Below are 19,145 nucleotides of genomic sequence, written 5' to 3'. Positions count from 1 at the left end.
ACCAGCTGTTGCAATTAGTCTCTAGTTGATTGTTGGCCAGATTTTGCAATATAAGTAGCAACAACGATCTCTCAAGTTAGTTTTCTCAAAGAAAAAAAGAGTACCACAATTCAACCCCTCAATCTGTCCTCTCTAGCTAAGCTTCTTTAACTTGCGGCGACCATTTCCGAGTTGACTGCAATCCTCAACACATATTTCACATCCCTTAACCTTCCAGCCCCATCTTTTGATAGTTTAGGACCAGCTTGACTTTTCATTTCCCCACAAGAGAAAGATGTCTCAAAAGCATACTCAGACATTTTTAACGCTACCATGGGCCTACACCAATCGATGCTGGGGCCAACTGCTGCATTGATGGGCATTTCGGTCTGTTCATTTCCATCTGACCGGTATCCATCAAATCTAATAAGAGACTAATGAACTGTTTGAGTTGGGGAATGGTGATGGAAGAGAATATTTGATGGAGGTGCTTCGGAAGGGGAATATCGTTGTAGCGGAATTTAGGGAGTTCCTTTCGACATCTTTTGTAAGATGCACATGATACCAAAGACAGAAGATATATGAAACCAGGGCTAAGACCACAATCTATAGGTAATCATTTTGGAGTCTAGTGTTCTGATAACCTGGAGCCAAAGCGTAGAGTGACTTTTAGAAAAAATATTGGTATCTCAACGTAGAAGTTCTACTTTCCATCAACCACGTTAGCTGAGCAGCTGAGGTGAGGCGGTCATTGTTTGGAATAACATTCAATGGCAAAATTGTCCACAATACTCAATATATATTTTTGAAAATTGCGATCCAGAGAAAACAAGAATTCATTTTACTGCCGCCTATTGCTATCTATCCCTATCTATTATTCTACAGATTCGCAACAAATTTCAAACAATAAGTCTACAAGGCTCTGCCAATCAGCTTTGGTATAGCCAGGCTAAAAACATCATTCGGATCGTACATCCACTTCAACTCAAGCAAGTTACCATAATTCGGACCATAAATCTTAGACAGTGATAGCTCGCTTTGTCGAGTCAAGGAAATATACGTCCCCTCCAATATGTTTTCTGGGTTTGTTCTTTTAAGCTCTCCTAGGAAGTTCTCCCCCCATCTGTTTGCATCTTCGAGGCTTTTCATATCAGGTACTATTGGTAATATTTCAAGTATGAAATGCGGCTCTCTTGCCGCAAAAACAGCTGTGAGATCTGCCTTTGTTGATATTCCACGGAGTTCCTGCATGGAAAACCCCAAGCAATCCCCCGGCATTCGCCTTGAATTCCTAGCTAAAACTGTCACAATATCTGGTGTTATGCTCCGTACATTTAGTGTAAGAGGCTTGCCATATCCGCTAGTAGGAAATCCAGTATTGGAATCCATCCATTGAGAGATTGTAGTGGAGATGACTTCATATTGGCTGACAGGCGCAAGTGATTTGATATGAGCCAGCAATTGACGCCCAGTTCCAATATCTTCAGAAGCCCACATGAATAGAACTCCGAATACCTGCCCTTGGGAGCTTGGGAAGATTGATTGTTGGACTGTCAGTTGTAGAGGCAGTCCTCGAGCGGATAGCTCTTTGAATCTGCTGTTAAAGATCTCTACCGTTTTTGATATGTCTTCTGATTCGAAGACGATCTTTCCAGCAAGAACCTATCAAACTGTCAGTTTTGTTTCTTTGTTTGAACCGAAAAGGGTGGCAAGACCTTTTGCAATGGATAAACCTTGATTCTTAGCTCAACAATAATCCCTAATGCGCCACCTCCACCTCTAACAGCTCGCAATAACCCATCTTCTCCTTCATCGTCAGAGTCTTTGATCTCTCCGTCAGAATCAACAACTTTCACACCAATAATCTGATCTACACCTAATCCATAAGCAGCACTAAATGGACCATAACCACCATACATCGCCCATCCTGCGTAACCCATAGATGGAATAGCTACTACCGGCGTCATCAAGCCTTCTCTACTCAGTTCACGAGCAAGATCTCCCTGGAGAACACCTCCTCCAATGGCTGCAGAATGGTGGGTGGGTGAAACGCGGATTGATGCGAGGCAGCGAAGATCGATCGCTAAAGCGGAAGACGAAAATTCGGAACCAAAATAAGAATAGCCGCCACAACGTACTGTAATTGGGATCTGATGGTCTGTGGTAAAACATATCAATGCGGATACGTCTGCTATTGTTGCCGGTTTCACAATGGCAAGTGGGACGATAGCATTTGATAAGCAGAATGTTGAGCGCGCAGCTGCATATTCTGGAGAGGTGGGAGTTACCAATCGAACATATGGGAGACGAGTTTGAATGAAACCTTTAAGGATAGAAAGATGTACTGATGATTGCGACATCGCGAAAATTTTCAGAGGGAACAAAAACAGAAGAACCGGGAGATGCCACACTCGGAGAAGAGATTGTCAAACTCATCTTTCCACGAGATTATAAGGGAACATATAGCTTCTTGCATTTGGGCTTGAAGATCTCATCAATACTACGCAGGAGGCTATAACATACACTTTTGGGGGTTTTAAGAGCTCGATTCATGCTTCAGGTACGCTCCTCGTATCCCACTACTAATCCAACGAAGCATTACCCTATCACGTGAATGCATTCCTATCACAACAACTTCAAAACATAACAAGTCCCATAAGAAATAGGATGCAAGTAATCACCAACATTCCTGATAGTTGGAGAATAATCTAACATTGTATTAATGATCGATGGAGAAAATCGTAGGAATGGAAATAACATGTGTCTTACATCAGGTAAGGTTCCATGCTTACTTTTTGGTTTCGAAAATGACGATGTTCGCATGCGGCGCTTCTTCGCTTCTATTATGATAGTTTATTAATAGCGCCTTTGCCGCGGCGTTGCAGAAAAGTTATGGTTCCATCTGATTGCTGCCCGCTGCCCTCCATTCGTTGCCCGCCACCAACTTCATCAGCCTTCAATCTTGACCAGTCACAACAATATAACTTCCGTGGAATGGGCTCACGTTGGAATACCAAGGAGTGTTTCACATCGTGTCGGGTAAGTATTTAACATTCAACCATGCTACTACTAACTATAGCATGTCCTGAATCTCATTCTTGAACCAACACATCCGCAATATCAGTTATTTTTGACTGAGATCATGTGTACGAATATGGTGGATCATAGAGGAAGAGATTGAAATTGAAAATCGCTGAGTAATATTGGTATCAACAGATTGTCCCTTGACTTTGACAATCAGACTGGATGCAAGCTTTCAATGCCGAAACTAATCAAAATTTGAAGTGCGCTCGTCACTTTGAGCGATTTTATTGTTTCGATTGGAGTCAGGAACCAAGGACTTTTCTTGTCAATCTATACCCCAGGTTATTGGAAGTCTGAGGCCGACAAGGTCGTCGGTCTCCATTGCCATGTTTTTGGTTTGGGACCCAAGTGGATATAATTTTCCCTTCCCAGAGTCACACCGCCGAGGATCAGATATCAGATTTTGTGGCACGACCAGTGCGGGGTTCAAATTCAATCTGATCTTCAATGTTCTGCAAAAAACTTTAGTTGTCTCATTCAAGTCAAGATATTGACATGTGGAGGTCTCACTTTACCAGCAGAAGGAAGCTTAGTAGCAACTTCTGTTGAAAATTTTGTGACAAGGGATATGGGTCGGAGGAAGCAAACATCAGTCAGGCATTCTAAATCACCAATCTGAGCAATGTCTGGTGACGACAGAATCTTTTAAATTAATCTTTCATTTCAATTTGTTTCCGCGACAACTTCAATCTCCACTTTTGCGGCTTCCTTTGCCAATCTCACAATCTGCACGCAAGTGCTCACCGGGAATGGCTCTTTGACCGATTCACCCCAGATTCTTTCTACTGTTCTAAATTAGGCAAGTTAGCAGAAGGTCCCCTATCATCCTCTTCAGTTCTCCAATTGCTCCCCATAAGACCACAACCACCAGAGCGTCAAAGTTAGAACTCACTTCAAATCTCCCATATCCACCAAAAATACACGTCTTTGTACCACCTTATCCAGTCCGCTTCCACTGGCCTCCAAAATAGCTTTCAGATTCCTCATAATCTGCGTAGTTTGCGCCGCTACTCCTCCGGAAATTATACGTCCATCGCCGGGTAAATCCCCCATCAAACCACAAAGATAGACTGTAGATTTGTTGGACGGAATCGTATTGCTATGAGAATAATTTCCATTCGGAGGAGCGATAGTCGGGATTGTGAGAGCGGTGCGAGAGGGTGCTCGCTCGTGGATTTTGTTGGATCTGTAGGAACCGGTTGTAGACGACATTGTTACTGCGATGATAATGATTTATTGTTGGTGAGTATGTTATGCTTTCAGATGTTTAATTGAGGTTGATCTGTGAGACTTTGAATGTTCTTGTTTGTTCTAGACCCTTGAAATTGCTATGACGTCACATTATAAATTGTGGTTAATGGCTTCTTCACACCATCCAATGCTGGCAGTTTCAGCCGCTGACACATGATTTCATCTCGGGTACATGGGTATGCTATGTTCCAGTGATTGATATTCTTGATTTATTTTAACGGCGAGTTATTATCACCAACAAGATATGCCAACTATTGTCAAACACGGAAGTATCAATCTATCGCTGTTCGATCCCATCTCTTTTTCGTGGTTTCCACAGTCATCATCCAAATCCAGAGTTGGTAGTAACAAGGCCGAGTTTACGCCTTCGATGCTTATAATTGCAATGTTGCAATGACATCCATGCCATGTATCCAAGTGGTAACGTGGATAGAAAGAATTCTGGAGAAAGAAGACGTCAAACACAATGGGTGCCGTATGGCGCCGCCATAAAATCAACAACACTTCTGTCTCCTCGAACAGTCCCGAAGTTTATTCATCAGTATTAAATCAACACATACTTCCCGAATCATCACGACAGAGGATAGCCAAAAAAAGCCGCTGTTGATCCGGGAATGGTCAAGACATAGTACCGTTTTCATGTCGTGGGCTTCAGACTATCTAGAATCCGGGCCGCTAGTATAATATTGGAACTAGTTGTTCATTGATGCGATCATTCCTACCAGTATCGCTGAGCTATCAAGTACTTGTAAGTATCACAAATACATTCAATGATGGAACAGGCTCGGAAGAGGACCTTGAATTGAAGCTTTTGGATGAAAACCTCCTTGATCATAAAAAGCATCCGAGAGATTTGGAGTTGGAGTTGGAGGTATTGATGGAAGGCATTCTTGATCATCTGTGGGGACCCAGAACTCTAGTGTTGAGAGCGTTGATGAAGGCCCCTTTAATCATTGGGAAAGATTGAACATCCTATTTTGAGGTTCAAGATGAGTTTGACTGCTCATTTTTCATCCCTTTTTCTCCCGAGATTCATTAATGTAATGGTTGTTTGCTGAGAAGAGAACCAAAGTGCTATCGAATTGGAGGGATTAGCGCAATATCTTTGGCTCGGTGTTTATCTTACTTAATTGGACCTGGTCGATAGTGCGATCTCGAGAGGGGATAACGAGTATGCCGTGGAAATATCTGCAATTCCGGTAAGTGGCTTGTCAGAACGCCAGATACTTGTTGATTCTTCGATTTTGAAATCAAACTTTATGACTGGAAGAAATAAATCCAGGTGCTAAAAAGCCCCGTGCACCTGGAGCCTATTCCAACATCAGATAGGCGTTGCTTCATGAAAGCCTCTGCTAGCGGTCATTCATATCCTATTTATAAGAGTCCTGTCACGAAGAGACTTTATTTTGATTTTGGTATCGGTATACTTGGCATTAAATTATGTTGAACGCTTCAAATTGCCTGGACCACAGTCCGATATTCTGAGATATTCTAGCTTGATTTCATCTGGGGCATTATTTCTGTTCAAGATTCTTGATTCTCTTGAAGAATTGAACTTGCGTGAAATGTTGAATCCATTTTCAGTGTTGAATCGCTATCTAACTGCGACAAGCTACATTCATTAGCCTACTAATCTAGACTACTAGATGTTCGGTCCCTAATTACTGAAAAAAGCAATGTACAGTCCTATCATGGAGCCATCAACCATTGCCATCACATCATCGTCAAAATTTGCGACGATTTGTTCAATTCTTGTGTGTATGAGCCTAGAAACTTCTGAATTTGACCACGACATACAAGTTGCTGGCATTATACACACCGAGTATGAAGTGTTTTATTAACAACAAAGAAATTTAGAATGCGACTTCGAAGATCATCAAATTTCTATAGGTAAATCTCCACATGTATTGTTAATGTAGTTGCATATATCATATATACCAATAGGGAGGATTTATAGCTTCTACTCAGCAATTTTCGAGATCCTGTGTAGCCATATGTATGCATACAAGTAACACATTGATTCCTTCCGGATCTGATGTAAAAGTGCCATTATAAAAACGACTAGGACGATGAAATCGCGATCAATAAATCCTCTTGGATTTTTTGACTCGAAGTTATTCAGTTCTTGATTTTTCTGTCCCATAACGAGGAAGAAAATGTTGGGCCTGTCATTGGGAGGTAATCGAGAAACACAACGAACCAAAGAATGTTACGAAGTTTCTCATGATTCCCATATGAGTACCTTGAAGATTCTCTACTTCCATCACACAAGCAAACATTATCTTAATCAACTGACATTCGGACTTCGGCTTGTTATGTAAGGTCTTGCATATTCTAAAATGCCACTCGAAGATTCCCAAGTAGCTGCCTATTTTTCCAGAGGGTGCAGAAAGTGAAGGAAACAGGCAATGTGAAATTTCTACACATCTTCCAGGCTGCGGGGCGACTCTTACAAGTATATAAGCGGCCAGCTCAGGAGGCTCGAGCTGCGTAAGACCTTCAGGTACACATTCAGAATTCTGGGGACTTCGCATCGCCCTTCTGCAACATCATAATGGTTGAATCACCTTCAGATAGGCCTCCCTCCATCATTGTTCATCTCATACGCCATGCTTCGGTTATATACCCACATACTGTTTCCTGTCAAGGGTGTATTTGGCTAACTCTAGTGTAGTCAAACCACTCGGAAGGTGGACTCGACTTTGGCTTATCTTCTAAAGGAGAACGCCAATGTGACGAGCTCTACGAAAGTATGCGAAAGCACGCAGGCTACATCACTCATGTTTTCTCTTCGCCTATGAAACGTTGCTTAGAAACTGCTCGAAAGGGTCTCCTTGAGGCGACGAACAGGGGCACCAGGATCCAAATCATGCCTGCTCTTGCCGGTCGAAATGGCCAAGCACCCTGGAATTTGCGAGAGGAAAATCAGGAAAATGATATCAGTGGTCCTTGGGTCAGTGAGGTAGCAGATCCTAGGTCAAAGTCCAAGGATGCTGACTTCGTTATGAAATGGTTGACAGGGAAAGATTTGTCTGTGCAGGCGGCTCAAAAAGTGCTGGAGGTTGTGGTTGTGAGTCAAGCTCAACTACTGAACGATTTATTATGGAAATTGAAAGGAGGTAGGTTACATAATATTAATATCTGAGCCCGATCCCCAGAATTCGTCCACTTACAGTCTGCAGGTAACCATGGTTGGCCCAATGCAACAATTGTCACCTATATTTTAGATCGTAACGGAAAGTGGACTCATTGTCGGCTCCAGAAGACTATTGATAAACAGAGAAATTCTCAACAAGATTGGAAAAAACAAATTGTAGAAGCAGCTAATGAAGAGCAAAGAAAACGAGAGGAGAAAACGAAGAAAGAGCAGGAAGAGTCTATTGACCGCGAAAAAGCAGAGAAAGATAAATTGAACAAACAAAAGCGGGAGTTACTGAAAACACAGGTTAGCTTTTCCTGTTCTATTGAACCTAGGGCTTGCTCAAGCAAGTGGCTGATACTAAATTTTCAGGATTTCATGCTCGTGATTGATCGCGAAACCGATGAAATCGTTACATTCGGGAGGTTCCAAGAACTACTTAAGGAGCGATATGCAAAAGAATTCTCATCAACAGCGAAGCCTGTTGTAAAGAAATCAAAGCCGGTTGAAAGGAATGGTAACGGAAAGCCCGTTGTAAAGAAAGCGAAGCCGGTTGCGAAGAAATTGAAGCCTGTACAAGGGAAAGTGAAAGCAAAGGCTATTTTAGAGAAACCCGAGCCTGTTACCAAGAAAAGAAAACGAGGATGACAACAAGAAGGCGTCTGTTGCTGAACTATCTTGAGCACTGCTTAGCCAGCGACTGACCAGACAGATTCCAATTCCTAGCGGTTGTCTCAAACACCAGTGGGCTTGAGTTCTATTTATAGCTTGGGCCATTGTCGGAATCCGGGGTAGCTCTTGATCTCCTGGTTTGCAATTGGATTGTGCACCTGTGTAGGTTTTTACCATACCTCCATACCTTACCTTCAGTGTCTTTTGGATAAAGAACCAAGTAAATACTAAACATCATCACTCTCCCAACACGGAAATCATGAGATTGAGTGATCATTACCTGTGATATGTGAACTGATTAGTTGCAGAATCCGTGGGGTAAGAAGCAAAGGATGTGTCGTTCAAATTCTTATTAGTCGGCAACTTTGGCTAGCACTAAACTTAATTTCTAGCCACCAAGCGCTAAAAAGTAACCCCGGAAGCACTAAATCCAACCTGAACATTGAACATTCACTCACAGGGGCAGAATTAATCGGAGATTCTACGACCATGGAGCTTATTACAACAACAAAATGTTTTGTAGAATTGTATTATGGTCTTAAATTCCTCATGGTCTTGAATCCACTATGCTCGCGTCAATACTCCTGTGTGAATCCTTCAAAAAAGGTCCTTCAAGGATACATATACAGAGTTACATCGACAAGATGTGATGGAAGCAGACAGTATGCATTGGATAGTAACGGACATCAGTATTATAAAGCTTAGGAGTGGGATCCTGTGCCACGACAGTACTTTGGGGCTGAGTGTGACGGTTTAGATTCGTTGGAGGCTGACTCGAGCCTTTGCAATTTCCTAGTGAGTGAATGGTAAGCACTATGTTTCGTGGGAGCGGCTATGCGTAAAGTTTCGTATGTGCTGGATTTAGTCTTGGGGGTCAAAACATTTTTCTTTTTCTTTTCCTTTTAATATTCCGTTTACAAACTCTCTTATTTCCCTCTAAGTCTCTTGAGCTTTCACACGTTTGTTTGAGCATTCGAAAAAACTATCGTTCAGTATGAACACCAACGCTCGTCGAAGAGGTGCGAAAGTCGCACCATCCCACTATCCCCGCATCGCATTTCATGGATTACGTTTTGCGCAATTGATTTCGGCGACGATTGTGGGAGGTATTATGGCATATTTTATGTATTATTTGCGTACGTACATATGCATATATGCATCGCCTTGAGAATCGATGTGAGAGAAGAATGTGTGCTGACAAGCATCTAGGAGCTGAGCGAATTCCAATCCCATGGACTTTTATTGTGCTCTTTTCGATATCGCTTGCGACGGTCGCTGTCCTAATTCTTACGATCATCCTCTATAATTTTACATATTTGTCGCCAAAATTCAATTGTTTGCTGAATGGTACGGCGTCAATTTTTTGGATGTTGGGCTTTGCGTTGTTGAGTTGGAATCTCAGTAATACGTTGAAGAAGAGTTGTGATTTGCAGACTTGGAGGAGTGGTGTAGCAATCAGCGTCTGTAGAGAATACAAGGCTCTATGGACATTTACTTTGGTTGGGACTTTGTCTACATTGGCGGCACTAGCTTTGGACATTTGGACGCACAGGAAGACTACTGAGAGAGGCGTTTATGTTTTGCCTGAGGATGATAAAAATGCGGCCATGTTGAAGGATATGAATGGTAAAAACAGTCAGACCAAAGGGTATGAACCCAGTCGGGGAGGAGCTTTCGAAGAGGAAATCGATATCGCTTACCACAATCGATATGGTGATGACGCATTGGAGAGTGTGGGATATCATGACAGAGTGCTTCACAAATAGTTGAGGCGAGAATACGATGTAACGAGGATGATCAGATAGGAAAGAGGTTGTGTGACCACTGCGCAACTTATCTCATGAATACTAGATACTAAATTGCATAACTTTGGAATATACTTCATGTTTGTGAGACTGCGTAGCCTTCTGCGTAGGTCGACTTCTTACAGAATAAGACTGTGTAGTATAATTTTGAGTAGTGCGGCCACGCAGAAGAATGAGAAAATAAAGTCAATATCTATTCACACGAAACGGAAGGCTAACCAGTTCGCCTCTCGAGTTTCCCCAGTACTCAATCCGAGCATCTTCTAAGGCTCATCTAAGCTTTCCCCACATGCGTCTTCATAATGAAAGAATAAAAGCAGCTTATGTTCCACGACATATCTCAGGAAATGAACTTCTCCATGGGAATATGGATGCTTTTCATCTATCGCTAGCTGCGGCATCGCAAACCTTCAACCAACAACCTCTTTCACGGTGAAATTCTACCGGAGCGTGAAAATCGTTCCGGAAGGCTTGTGTTGAGCAAAACCTTAATTTTTCTCATGGGCACACCTTGCCCTGACTCATTGGGCCAAATGGAATACCGCAAATACGAATTACCAATTCCGGTATCTTACCTGCGGGTGAAAGATGCGATTTCTGTCAAGCATCAGTAGCAAGCTTCATCGATTCAACATCTACCTTGCAATGAGCAGTTGGGATCTTTGATTGATGTCACGGGCAAGAGCGGGAGACGTGCCGAGAGCGCTCCATTTTGCTGTTCTAGGCCTGAAATTATTAGTATGAGACCAACAAGTGTCGGCACTTGATTGGAATTTGGGAATATGCAGATGAGATTGATATATTGGAAAGATAGAATAGTGAGATTGGCACCCGGTTCACGTCGTATTATTATGGAGGCATCCATCAAATGTACCATGTTACCGGCCAAAGAGAGGCTCTAAAACACGAGACAGGTCACATTGAAAGCGAAAGTTCACATGATTCGCTGGTGGAAATCTCACGGAGAAGGATGAGACTGCCGGCGGAGACCTTCCACATTTCCTATAGGGCTGCGACGTAGCGACAGAACAGGATTGTTCTCGGTGGTTACTAGAATCAATTTCTCTTCTATGATTGGGCTGTTCGGTGTACGAAGGCAAAAGAGGAATTGGCATTATTACGGTATCCATGCGCTTTATCAGATCCACCACTCACGAGTCTTCAAAAACGTGTGATATTTGACCATAGGTTACCAAGATATCGGATCACGTTGAAGAATGAATAATTGAGCCGTCTTACATTAGTAAAACCGGTAAGCCATGCCCGCAATTAAGCTTTCCATCAGGTAGGTGAGTGGACTCGAAGCGTGGGTAACAGGTATGTTGACCAAAGTAGCATTATATATCGCCTGTGTAGCTTTATTCTGACAATCTGATGGAAAAATTGACGGGTTCCTTTGACTACACATAGCATGGGGGCGAAGAAGCCCTAGTATTATATGGTGGTCAGCATTACCTGCACAACCTTGGAAGCCTATCTAGGTATTCAAAGTGACGAATTAACACGAATGGCAATAGTTATACAATAACCTCAGGAATCCGGTTGCTGCACAATTGTTCATACCTATCACAGGTTATACTCGCTCTATATTCTTGGGAAACATAAGGTTCTATACTGCAAACATTAGACTTTCATTCAGAGATCTTCTTTTTGCCAAGCACGGATAAAGTCATCTTCTACAATAATTCACCCTAATCAGGCATCTATGTCCGATTACTCCTCATTATCAGGGCCTGGAACGGCAAAATCATCGAAGGAGGCTAAAGCAAAGTCACCGCATCGATATAGAATATGCGGAACACCTGTTCGAACGGGTTGCAGGACTTGCAAGTAAGTGAACTTATCGTCGAGCTTCTTTGAGAATTCCACTCACATTCATAACAGGATTCGTCGAGTCAAATGTGGAGAGGAAAAGCCATTTTGTAAGAGGTGTACTTCCACTGGACGGCATTGCGATGGATATGAGATTATCACAGACTTGACAAAGCGGAATGCCACAAAGAGAAACCCTTCCATACCGTCAGGTGTGCAGTCTAATACGCTCGAAGATCCTTTAGAATCGAATGTGTTGGATTTCTTTCGTACGTATACAGTAGCCGAGTTTGCCGGAGACTTCTCTACTGAATTCTGGGAAAGGAGGATTTTTCAAGCTGCTACCATCGAGCCGTCAATCCGTCACGGTATTCTCGCATTGGGTGCCATCCACAAAAATTACACCGAAACCTACCAGGAACCTCAGACCATAGCTGAAAAACCAACACCGGCACAAGCTTTTGCTTTCCGCCAATACACTAAAGCCATTCAAATTTTGCGTCAATCAATAGTCCGCGAGCCTCACTCACTAGACATGACATTGATTTCATGCATATTGTTTATCTGTTTCGATTGTCTCGTTGGCGATCAAGCCGCAGCATTGGTTCATCTCAAATCAGGACTGAAGATTCTCGACGATATACATGCCACAAATGCCCCCTCCTCAACTGCAGCACAATGCGCACGGGACTATTCCCCACTATTGTTAGTACTAGGAGGACAAATTGCCGCATTCATCAATCCCAAAGCTGGAGTAGATAGAGGAGCATTCTGGGCAGCAATGAAACGAGCCGGTTGCTCAACTTCCCAATTCACCCCTTTCCAGTCACTTGAAGAAGCTCGCTATTCATTACGAACTCTTGGGGCAGACATACTGCATGCACGTCACACAAATTGGAACTACGTTACTGAGGAAATAGTCACAAGTGAATTTGGCCCCATGGTACGAAGCCACTACTTGGCGTTAGAGAATTGGTCAAATCGTTTGAACGCATTCATCGAAAGAACTTCATGCAATCAAGACACAAAAGCTGTTTCCCCCACAAGACCAATCCGCATTCGCGGTGTATCATTACTCAGAGCCCACCATCTTCTCTTCTCCATGAACGCCGCAGAATCGCATACGCCCGGATCCAAGTTCGAAGAAATGCTCGATCTAACCGAGGCGCTGGTTCTAGAAGACAAAGCTTATTGGAGATCGCAATCCATGCCAAGGTTCATGGTTGATACTGGATTCATTGTTCCATTGGTGTATACAGCAGTTCGCAGTGCTGATATTCAACATAAAAGAAGAGCAATCGAGATCTTGGCACAGGCGCCTGGAAGAGAGGGGTTGTGGGATACGCAGTGTGCGATTGATATTGTAGAGGGAGAGCTGGCCGCTGCAAGAGGCCAGAGTCCGAGACTGAAGATTCCGTATTTTCATGATTAAGAAGGGAAAAATTGCAATGGTGATAGGGCATGTTTTCTGTGTGGGTTACAGAGTAGGCCAATGTTTCTATCACATGGATGATTGGTCGATCGACCCATAGGCCATAGGTGCTGATTTCAGGTACGTGATACCTGTCACTGAACATACCCGTCTCAATTGAGATACATGTATTGATCTGAATATGGGTGGAAGGATTCCAGGGTGCATTTCCGTAGCCCTCTGTATTTTTCTTTGTGCTTGTAAAATACCGGTGTTATATTATAGATTTCAACAATCTTTCCTTCGTCATCTATCAAGGGAAATTTACAATGTGAGATGAATCTCTTTTTGAAGTATATACTCGTGGTAGGGTTTCTGAGGGTGTATGAGTGACATACTGGGCCCTTACGAAGTATAACCCCAAACTGAAGCCAAGCGATAAAGCCCCTAAGCCACTCCAACCACCAAGATTTCCACCACATCTTGGCATCAAAATAAACGCAACACAAGTTCCTATTTTCGAATCCTCTTAAACTCAAAACTCCATGACGACAACGGTACATTACTCAGTAGACTACCGGAAGGACCCTTGGACCTGTGTACTCGTCTGCCTACAACGATCTCCATTCAAACCGTAACCCACTAACTTACCAAGAATGATTTTACGTAGGGTTGCTGGGTTTCCAACAGGGGGATTGGTGACAGAAGAGTGGGATTGGTAGATAAGCTTAAAGAATCTGCACGGTGATATATACTCCGTAGGGGTTGTTCCTTGATATAGCCCGTAACTACAAGCTACCGGTATGTAGATGGCAAGCAGGGCAGCACACTTGAGCTTTCAAATCTCCAGCTTATGGAATTTGTATCAAACCATCAGTTGAAAACTGCACACTGTACAGTAGGTGGTTTATGTGCGACTTTCTTAGTGCCGTCAGAGGAGAGTATCTTGGGCATAGCTATAGCTAAAGAGAAAATGAAGAACGATAATGCTATACCAATAAATAGTTATAGAATGTACGCATAATGTACTTCGAGAGCTATCATATTGTTTTCTTTCAGATACACAACCTACAGCTGCGATATGCCTCACCGTCAATCAATTTCCCAATTGAACCAATTGAAAGAAAATGACGATCCAATCATCGGGAATATCTGACGGGGGTCCTAGTTTCAGTGTGGAGCTACGCCGCACAGCACCCTCGCTGCAACGTGTTTTGGGCCCTCGGCATGGTATCTGCAGATGCAAATTTCCAACAATAGCACAGAAATGGGTTTCTAGGTCGCTGGCCCTCCATTTGTTACTAGCAAGGGTGGAATTTTGTACGGAAAAAAGTCGATAGAGAGAGGAAGAGAGATGGAAGGATTCGATCGTTTTCTTGTTCAGCTACCATGTAGTTGTTTTTGACCAGGAAGCTTTTTTTAGTCTGCGAAATTAAGAAGTCTGTTTCATCATGGTGTATACTGCTCTCAGCCTTATCGCACTCGTAGAGTTACATTGCGATTTTGATATTGCTGATAAAGATCTAGAAGTGTGATTGAAATTTGGACGCGAATTGGCAGCTCTAGAACTACGCATCTCTCGAAATGGCGGCGAGGTTTTCGAGATTGTTTGATGATTGGGATCAGGATCATAGGGATATAACTATGCTAGAGTATGGGTAAGGAAAGCTTAAATTTCTTCTTTAGCTTTCGGCGCATTGACTGAAGGGGAACAAATTGTCATCGGATGAACACTAGATTGAATATTTGTTTGCTAACACTTCAATTGGTGTTTTGACAGCTCTAGTGTTAACGACTCACCACCCAGATATCATTCTCCGCAAAACAATACGGAATATACATCTCCATCAGCAGATCTATCCGAAAGGCCAAATCTACCAGAACCAGCCCTCGAGCCTACAACTCCCTTTTCACCATTCGACAATGGGATATCATCTCGACGTTTACTGGATGGTAGAGGTAGTTATGCCTCTAGTTATAGCCCATCTTTTCCCTCCGCACACGACTATCAAGCTTTGAAAGATGTAGGTCGAGATAGTCTTGGAGATGATCCCTCTCCGAGTGAAGCACGTTTGCGAAATGGTTCTGGCGTGACTTCAAATATGAAGAGAATATGGAGCAAATCGACAGCTTTTACAAAACCCCGTCTTCAATCTTCATTTGATGGACATTTTGCGCAGGGAAAAGACGGGTGGTGGAAAAAACAAATGCTGGTGGATCGAAGTTTAAGATCAATGGCGGGGTTTACGCTTCTTTGTGCTATTATCATGTTCATCATAATGGTTGCGTACTTGCCTGCTTTTAATTCTCGGTTGAACAAACAGAGTACGAGTGTGGGCGGGAAGGAAGGGGAAAGCTGTAAGAGTATGGAGAGTAGGAATATTGTGAGTGAGATTGTTACGTAGAAGGGCTTGGAAAGCTTGCTAATGAATCATTTGTATAGGCTGTTCATCTTTTCATCAACATTGCAGCAACGATGATTTTGGGCTGTTCAAATACTTATCAGCAGTTAGTAACTGCTCCGCTAGTTGAGGAGATTCCATTCATTCTCTCGAAAAATGGTGATGCAAAATGCGGTACAAACTCACCCTGGAATATCAACGTTAAGAAATCAGGAAAACTAAAGGCTTGGGGATCATGGTTATTACTTATTTGCACTTCAATTGTATGTTTCAAGCGAGCTCTTGATGAAGGGGTACTTTTATTGATTGTTTCACAGCCAATTCATTTCCTCGCAAATTCGGTCATTGGACCATCGTTTTATGTTGAGATGCCAACGAATGTTACGTATTTGTACAATCAAACTTTCTCTTTGAATTCTTATCAAACGTACTACTACGATACGTCTTACCATTTGACATCGTATGATTCTGCATGCGTAAGTCGAACTTCTTCTTTGGAACCTGGGATTTTGACAGTCTGGATTGCGAGCCTACAAAGGGAAGTCTCATCTGAGGAGTCAATCAGATTGTTCACATCAGTGATACATGACCTAGCCTTTTCTTTTCTTTTCTTTTCTTTTCTTTTCTTTTCTTTTCTTCGGAAATTCTAATTTGACATCCAGTCTGTTGATTCTAACCGTTGAACATCCGGAACTAAATCAACAGCTAAGCTTTCCCCGATTTTCGGTTGCCAAACTAACGAGAATCATATATAGTGGACTGCTTTTAGAGCCGGGTCATATGTTTTACCTAGCAACATGTCTCAATTGAGTGACCAATACAATACTGATACCCTCGGAAACTCGAGTGAGTACTCTCAATTCTGTTCTTAGAATCATCCACGATACTGACAAATGACTTGTAGCATCTTTTGAAACCGTTTTGGTCACCTACAATCAAAATTGTACACAATATAAAGGAACAGGGACTGTCGATGAAGCCCTGGCAGAGGTCAATTACACCGGATCGTATGCTTGGTCGGGCCAGTATTCCAAAGGGAACTGTGCCTTGCGACGAGGTGTTTATTGTGAACTCCAAGACCAGCTACCCAAGAAATGTCGATTGAATGTTCGGATGCAAGCTTGTTTCAGTACGTACTCCCTGCTGTCGTAAATTTATGGAATCATCATTCTGACGATTGTTAGCACTTTTCGGATGTCTCCTAATTAAAGCCATGTACATGATCGGACTGAATTATCGAGCTAGACACCGGGTTAAGAATCATTGCTTGACATATGGAGATGTGATTGTTGCATCTGTCATAAATCCGGATTTGAAAATACATAATGAATGCTTACTCAACTCTGGAGATGGTTATCGACATAAGGTGACACACCAGTGCCATAAGCATTGTAAAGATCCAATTCCTTCTCCGACGGGTGATGATATAGGTCACTGTCAGGTAATGTGATCTTGCCATTGCCTTCTAAATCCTACTAATCTCTCATCTTCCCATAGAAATGCAAGAAGTTCAACGAGACGGATAAAGCTGCTGGTGAGTTCTAACAATTTAGTCTGTATACATCTGCATCTGACACATCTAGATTTACCGCATCCAAGCATAGCAATCAAATACAAACGCTCACTCCTGTCCAATCTTGGTTCCACCGCTATAACTCAGATGATTATCCTAATGTTTTGCTCCTTCGCAATGGCTGGCGTCTCCATCATGCTCATTACTCTCATGGTCAGCAAGACAACAGATTACAACAACTACTGTCGCGATTCAAATTATAACCGCGAGTACTACAGAGAGTGTGGTATTTCACTCTCGCAAACTCTCAAGGAAAGCTTTGGAACCTGGGGAGGCTTTTCTTCTAGCGTCACGTTAGCAGCGCTTCCTTCTGACAAAATCAGTAGTGAATTGATTGCCTTTGCCATCTCCAACGGCGCACAGTTTCTTTTCAGTTTGCTTTACTTATTGCTCATTTACAACATCACTCTCATCTCCATGGAACACGAATGGGGCACCTTCGAGACCGAACGCAAAAAGCCCAGAGCGACAATCGTATCGGGGACCCCCTTTGAGCAATCCTACTTTCTGCAACTGCCCTCCAAAATTCTCCTACCTCTCATGACCTTTGCAGCAGCCATGCACTGGCTCCTCGGCGAATCAATCGCAACCTTCGAATCCATCTACACGGATCCCGCATATGGAGTTGAACACTCGGTCTACTATGTCACGTATGCCGCGTATCCGATCTTTCTGAGTACGGTGTTGATGATTGGCCAGACGGCGATTTGTTGGTGGGCTTTTACGTATAGGAGAGAGGGGTTCATTCCACAGATGTATGGGAGCATTAGGGCTTGTTGTGCTAGCACGAGTGAACTTGAGGATTTTGGGAGGGGTGGGATTCAATGGGGAGATTGTAAGTTTTCTTTCCTTTTTTTTCCCTCGCACTTTCGCTTTTGCTCTTGCTCTTGCTCTTGCAGTGAACCTTGACTAATTTGACGGGGGGCGATAGTGGGAATGGGTGAAAAATTTAGACATGCTGGTTTCTCGGCTGATGGTCAGTCCCTTTCTCCTTTTTCCCATCTCCGATATCTCTATCCCTACTCCCTCTCATTCACCTATCCCCCCTCAGATTTGTTCATCTGCCCATACGTGCATACTAACCCTCTCCCCTCTAGAACCGGGTAAAATCATCCCCGCAGAACTCTACTGCGGTCGTGGGTAACAACCAATTCCCACTCCCCAAATCCCAATTCCCAATTCCCATGTATAAATATAAACATATACAACCCCACGGGTTTAATGTACGATACGAAGTTACGATTGTTAAATAATAGATGGATGTTTTGTTTTTGTCTAGTGGTTGATTTGTGAAGTGGATGGAATGGGATGAGATGAGATGAGATGAGAGTATACCTAGGTAGGAACTTTGTATTTACATCTCATCAGTGTTCGCATGAGCTAGCAAGCATCAGGAGATGAGGAGAGAATGTAAGAATATCAAAGTATGATGTAATTCTGAGATGCAGATGGCGAGGGAGGTAGGTACAAATCGTGTTTGATCCGACGAGAACTCTTCCTGTCTTGTATCTTTATTGAACGTAGTGTTGGTATAGAATTATTGGTGGTATGGAATTATTGATGCTTAAATGAGTTATGTGTTCATCGTTAAACCATCACTCAGTGATTGTCTATCATCAAGACGAGATGAGGAAATCCTCCAATTAAATCCATTCACTACGTTTTTGTAAAATTCAGGAGACGCGACGGGATATACTTTTTGATTTCATTTGGATTGATCCATCTCGTTGTATGAGATGCGAGAATTATTAGTGCAAATGTGAGGAGTTGTTTGGTTGGATATTGGATATTGGAGAATAGAGATTGAATTTATGAGTGGGAATGGTTTGCTGCAGAGGAAAGACAAATCACAATGTAAATACAAATACAAATTCATGGAAAATATTTATTATTACTGCGATCTGTATCGCTGCTATGAAAAGTACGCAAGTAAACTAGAGTACACCAAAGCGCCAATATGTGATATGGTATCTCTCGCTTGAAAAGTACAGATGGTATAAAGGAAAAGAAATGTCGT

The 19,145-nt window shown here is 42.7% G+C and overlaps 8 protein-coding genes across 8 annotated transcripts; 6 read left to right on the top strand and 2 right to left on the bottom strand.

Moving 5' to 3' along the window:
• Window positions 1–891: 891 nt before the first annotated feature.
• On the bottom strand, window positions 892–2,339 carry Bfra_003573 (putative d-lactate dehydrogenase protein; the record flags this gene model as incomplete). The annotated part of the gene is made up of 2 exons (XM_037333979.1): window positions 892–1,641; window positions 1,695–2,339. The coding sequence occupies 2 exons, from the start codon at window positions 2,337–2,339 to the stop codon at window positions 892–894; spliced, it is 1,395 nt and encodes a 464-aa protein (XP_037194066.1).
• Window positions 2,340–2,708: 369 nt separating this feature from the next.
• On the top strand, window positions 2,709–3,160 carry Bfra_003572 (uncharacterized protein; the record flags this gene model as incomplete). The annotated part of the gene is made up of 2 exons (XM_037333978.1): window positions 2,709–2,753; window positions 3,059–3,160. 2 exons carry the CDS (start codon window positions 2,709–2,711, stop codon window positions 3,158–3,160), a joined length of 147 nt encoding a protein of 48 aa, XP_037194065.1.
• Window positions 3,161–3,726: 566 nt separating this feature from the next.
• Window positions 3,727–4,275, bottom strand: Bfra_003571 (putative endoribonuclease l-psp protein; the record flags this gene model as incomplete). Its single annotated transcript, XM_037333977.1, has 2 exons — window positions 3,727–3,853; window positions 3,956–4,275. 2 exons carry the CDS (start codon window positions 4,273–4,275, stop codon window positions 3,727–3,729), a joined length of 447 nt encoding a protein of 148 aa, XP_037194064.1.
• Window positions 4,276–5,487: 1,212 nt separating this feature from the next.
• On the top strand, window positions 5,488–5,761 carry Bfra_003570 (uncharacterized protein; the record flags this gene model as incomplete). Its single annotated transcript, XM_037333976.1, has 2 exons — window positions 5,488–5,513; window positions 5,608–5,761. The coding sequence occupies 2 exons, from the start codon at window positions 5,488–5,490 to the stop codon at window positions 5,759–5,761; spliced, it is 180 nt and encodes a 59-aa protein (XP_037194063.1).
• Window positions 5,762–6,868: 1,107 nt separating this feature from the next.
• Bfra_003569 (uncharacterized protein) lies at window positions 6,869–8,101 on the top strand (the record flags this gene model as incomplete). Its single annotated transcript, XM_037333975.1, has 4 exons — window positions 6,869–6,931; window positions 6,989–7,433; window positions 7,497–7,759; window positions 7,826–8,101. 4 exons carry the CDS (start codon window positions 6,869–6,871, stop codon window positions 8,099–8,101), a joined length of 1,047 nt encoding a protein of 348 aa, XP_037194062.1.
• Window positions 8,102–9,119: 1,018 nt separating this feature from the next.
• On the top strand, window positions 9,120–9,891 carry Bfra_003568 (uncharacterized protein; the record flags this gene model as incomplete). Its single annotated transcript, XM_037333974.1, has 2 exons — window positions 9,120–9,261; window positions 9,335–9,891. The coding sequence occupies 2 exons, from the start codon at window positions 9,120–9,122 to the stop codon at window positions 9,889–9,891; spliced, it is 699 nt and encodes a 232-aa protein (XP_037194061.1).
• A 1,744-nt stretch (window positions 9,892–11,635) lies between these two features.
• Bfra_003567 (putative transcription factor cys6 protein) lies at window positions 11,636–13,174 on the top strand (the record flags this gene model as incomplete). The annotated part of the gene is made up of 2 exons (XM_037333973.1): window positions 11,636–11,760; window positions 11,815–13,174. 2 exons carry the CDS (start codon window positions 11,636–11,638, stop codon window positions 13,172–13,174), a joined length of 1,485 nt encoding a protein of 494 aa, XP_037194060.1.
• Window positions 13,175–14,737: 1,563 nt separating this feature from the next.
• Window positions 14,738–18,272, top strand: Bfra_003566 (uncharacterized protein; the record flags this gene model as incomplete). Its single annotated transcript, XM_037333972.1, has 11 exons — window positions 14,738–14,811; window positions 14,934–15,537; window positions 15,597–15,818; window positions 15,873–16,031; window positions 16,311–16,401; window positions 16,460–16,684; window positions 16,740–16,996; window positions 17,053–17,089; window positions 17,139–17,963; window positions 18,060–18,104; window positions 18,226–18,272. The coding sequence occupies 11 exons, from the start codon at window positions 14,738–14,740 to the stop codon at window positions 18,270–18,272; spliced, it is 2,586 nt and encodes an 861-aa protein (XP_037194059.1).
• Window positions 18,273–19,145: the final 873 nt, after the last annotated feature.

This window comes from Botrytis fragariae (genome assembly GCF_013461495.1).
Source record: "Botrytis fragariae strain BVB16 chromosome Unknown tig00000045, whole genome shotgun sequence".
Taxonomy (NCBI): Eukaryota; Fungi; Ascomycota; class Leotiomycetes; order Helotiales; family Sclerotiniaceae; genus Botrytis; species Botrytis fragariae.
This window is presented reverse-complemented; position numbering and strand designations above follow the sequence as displayed.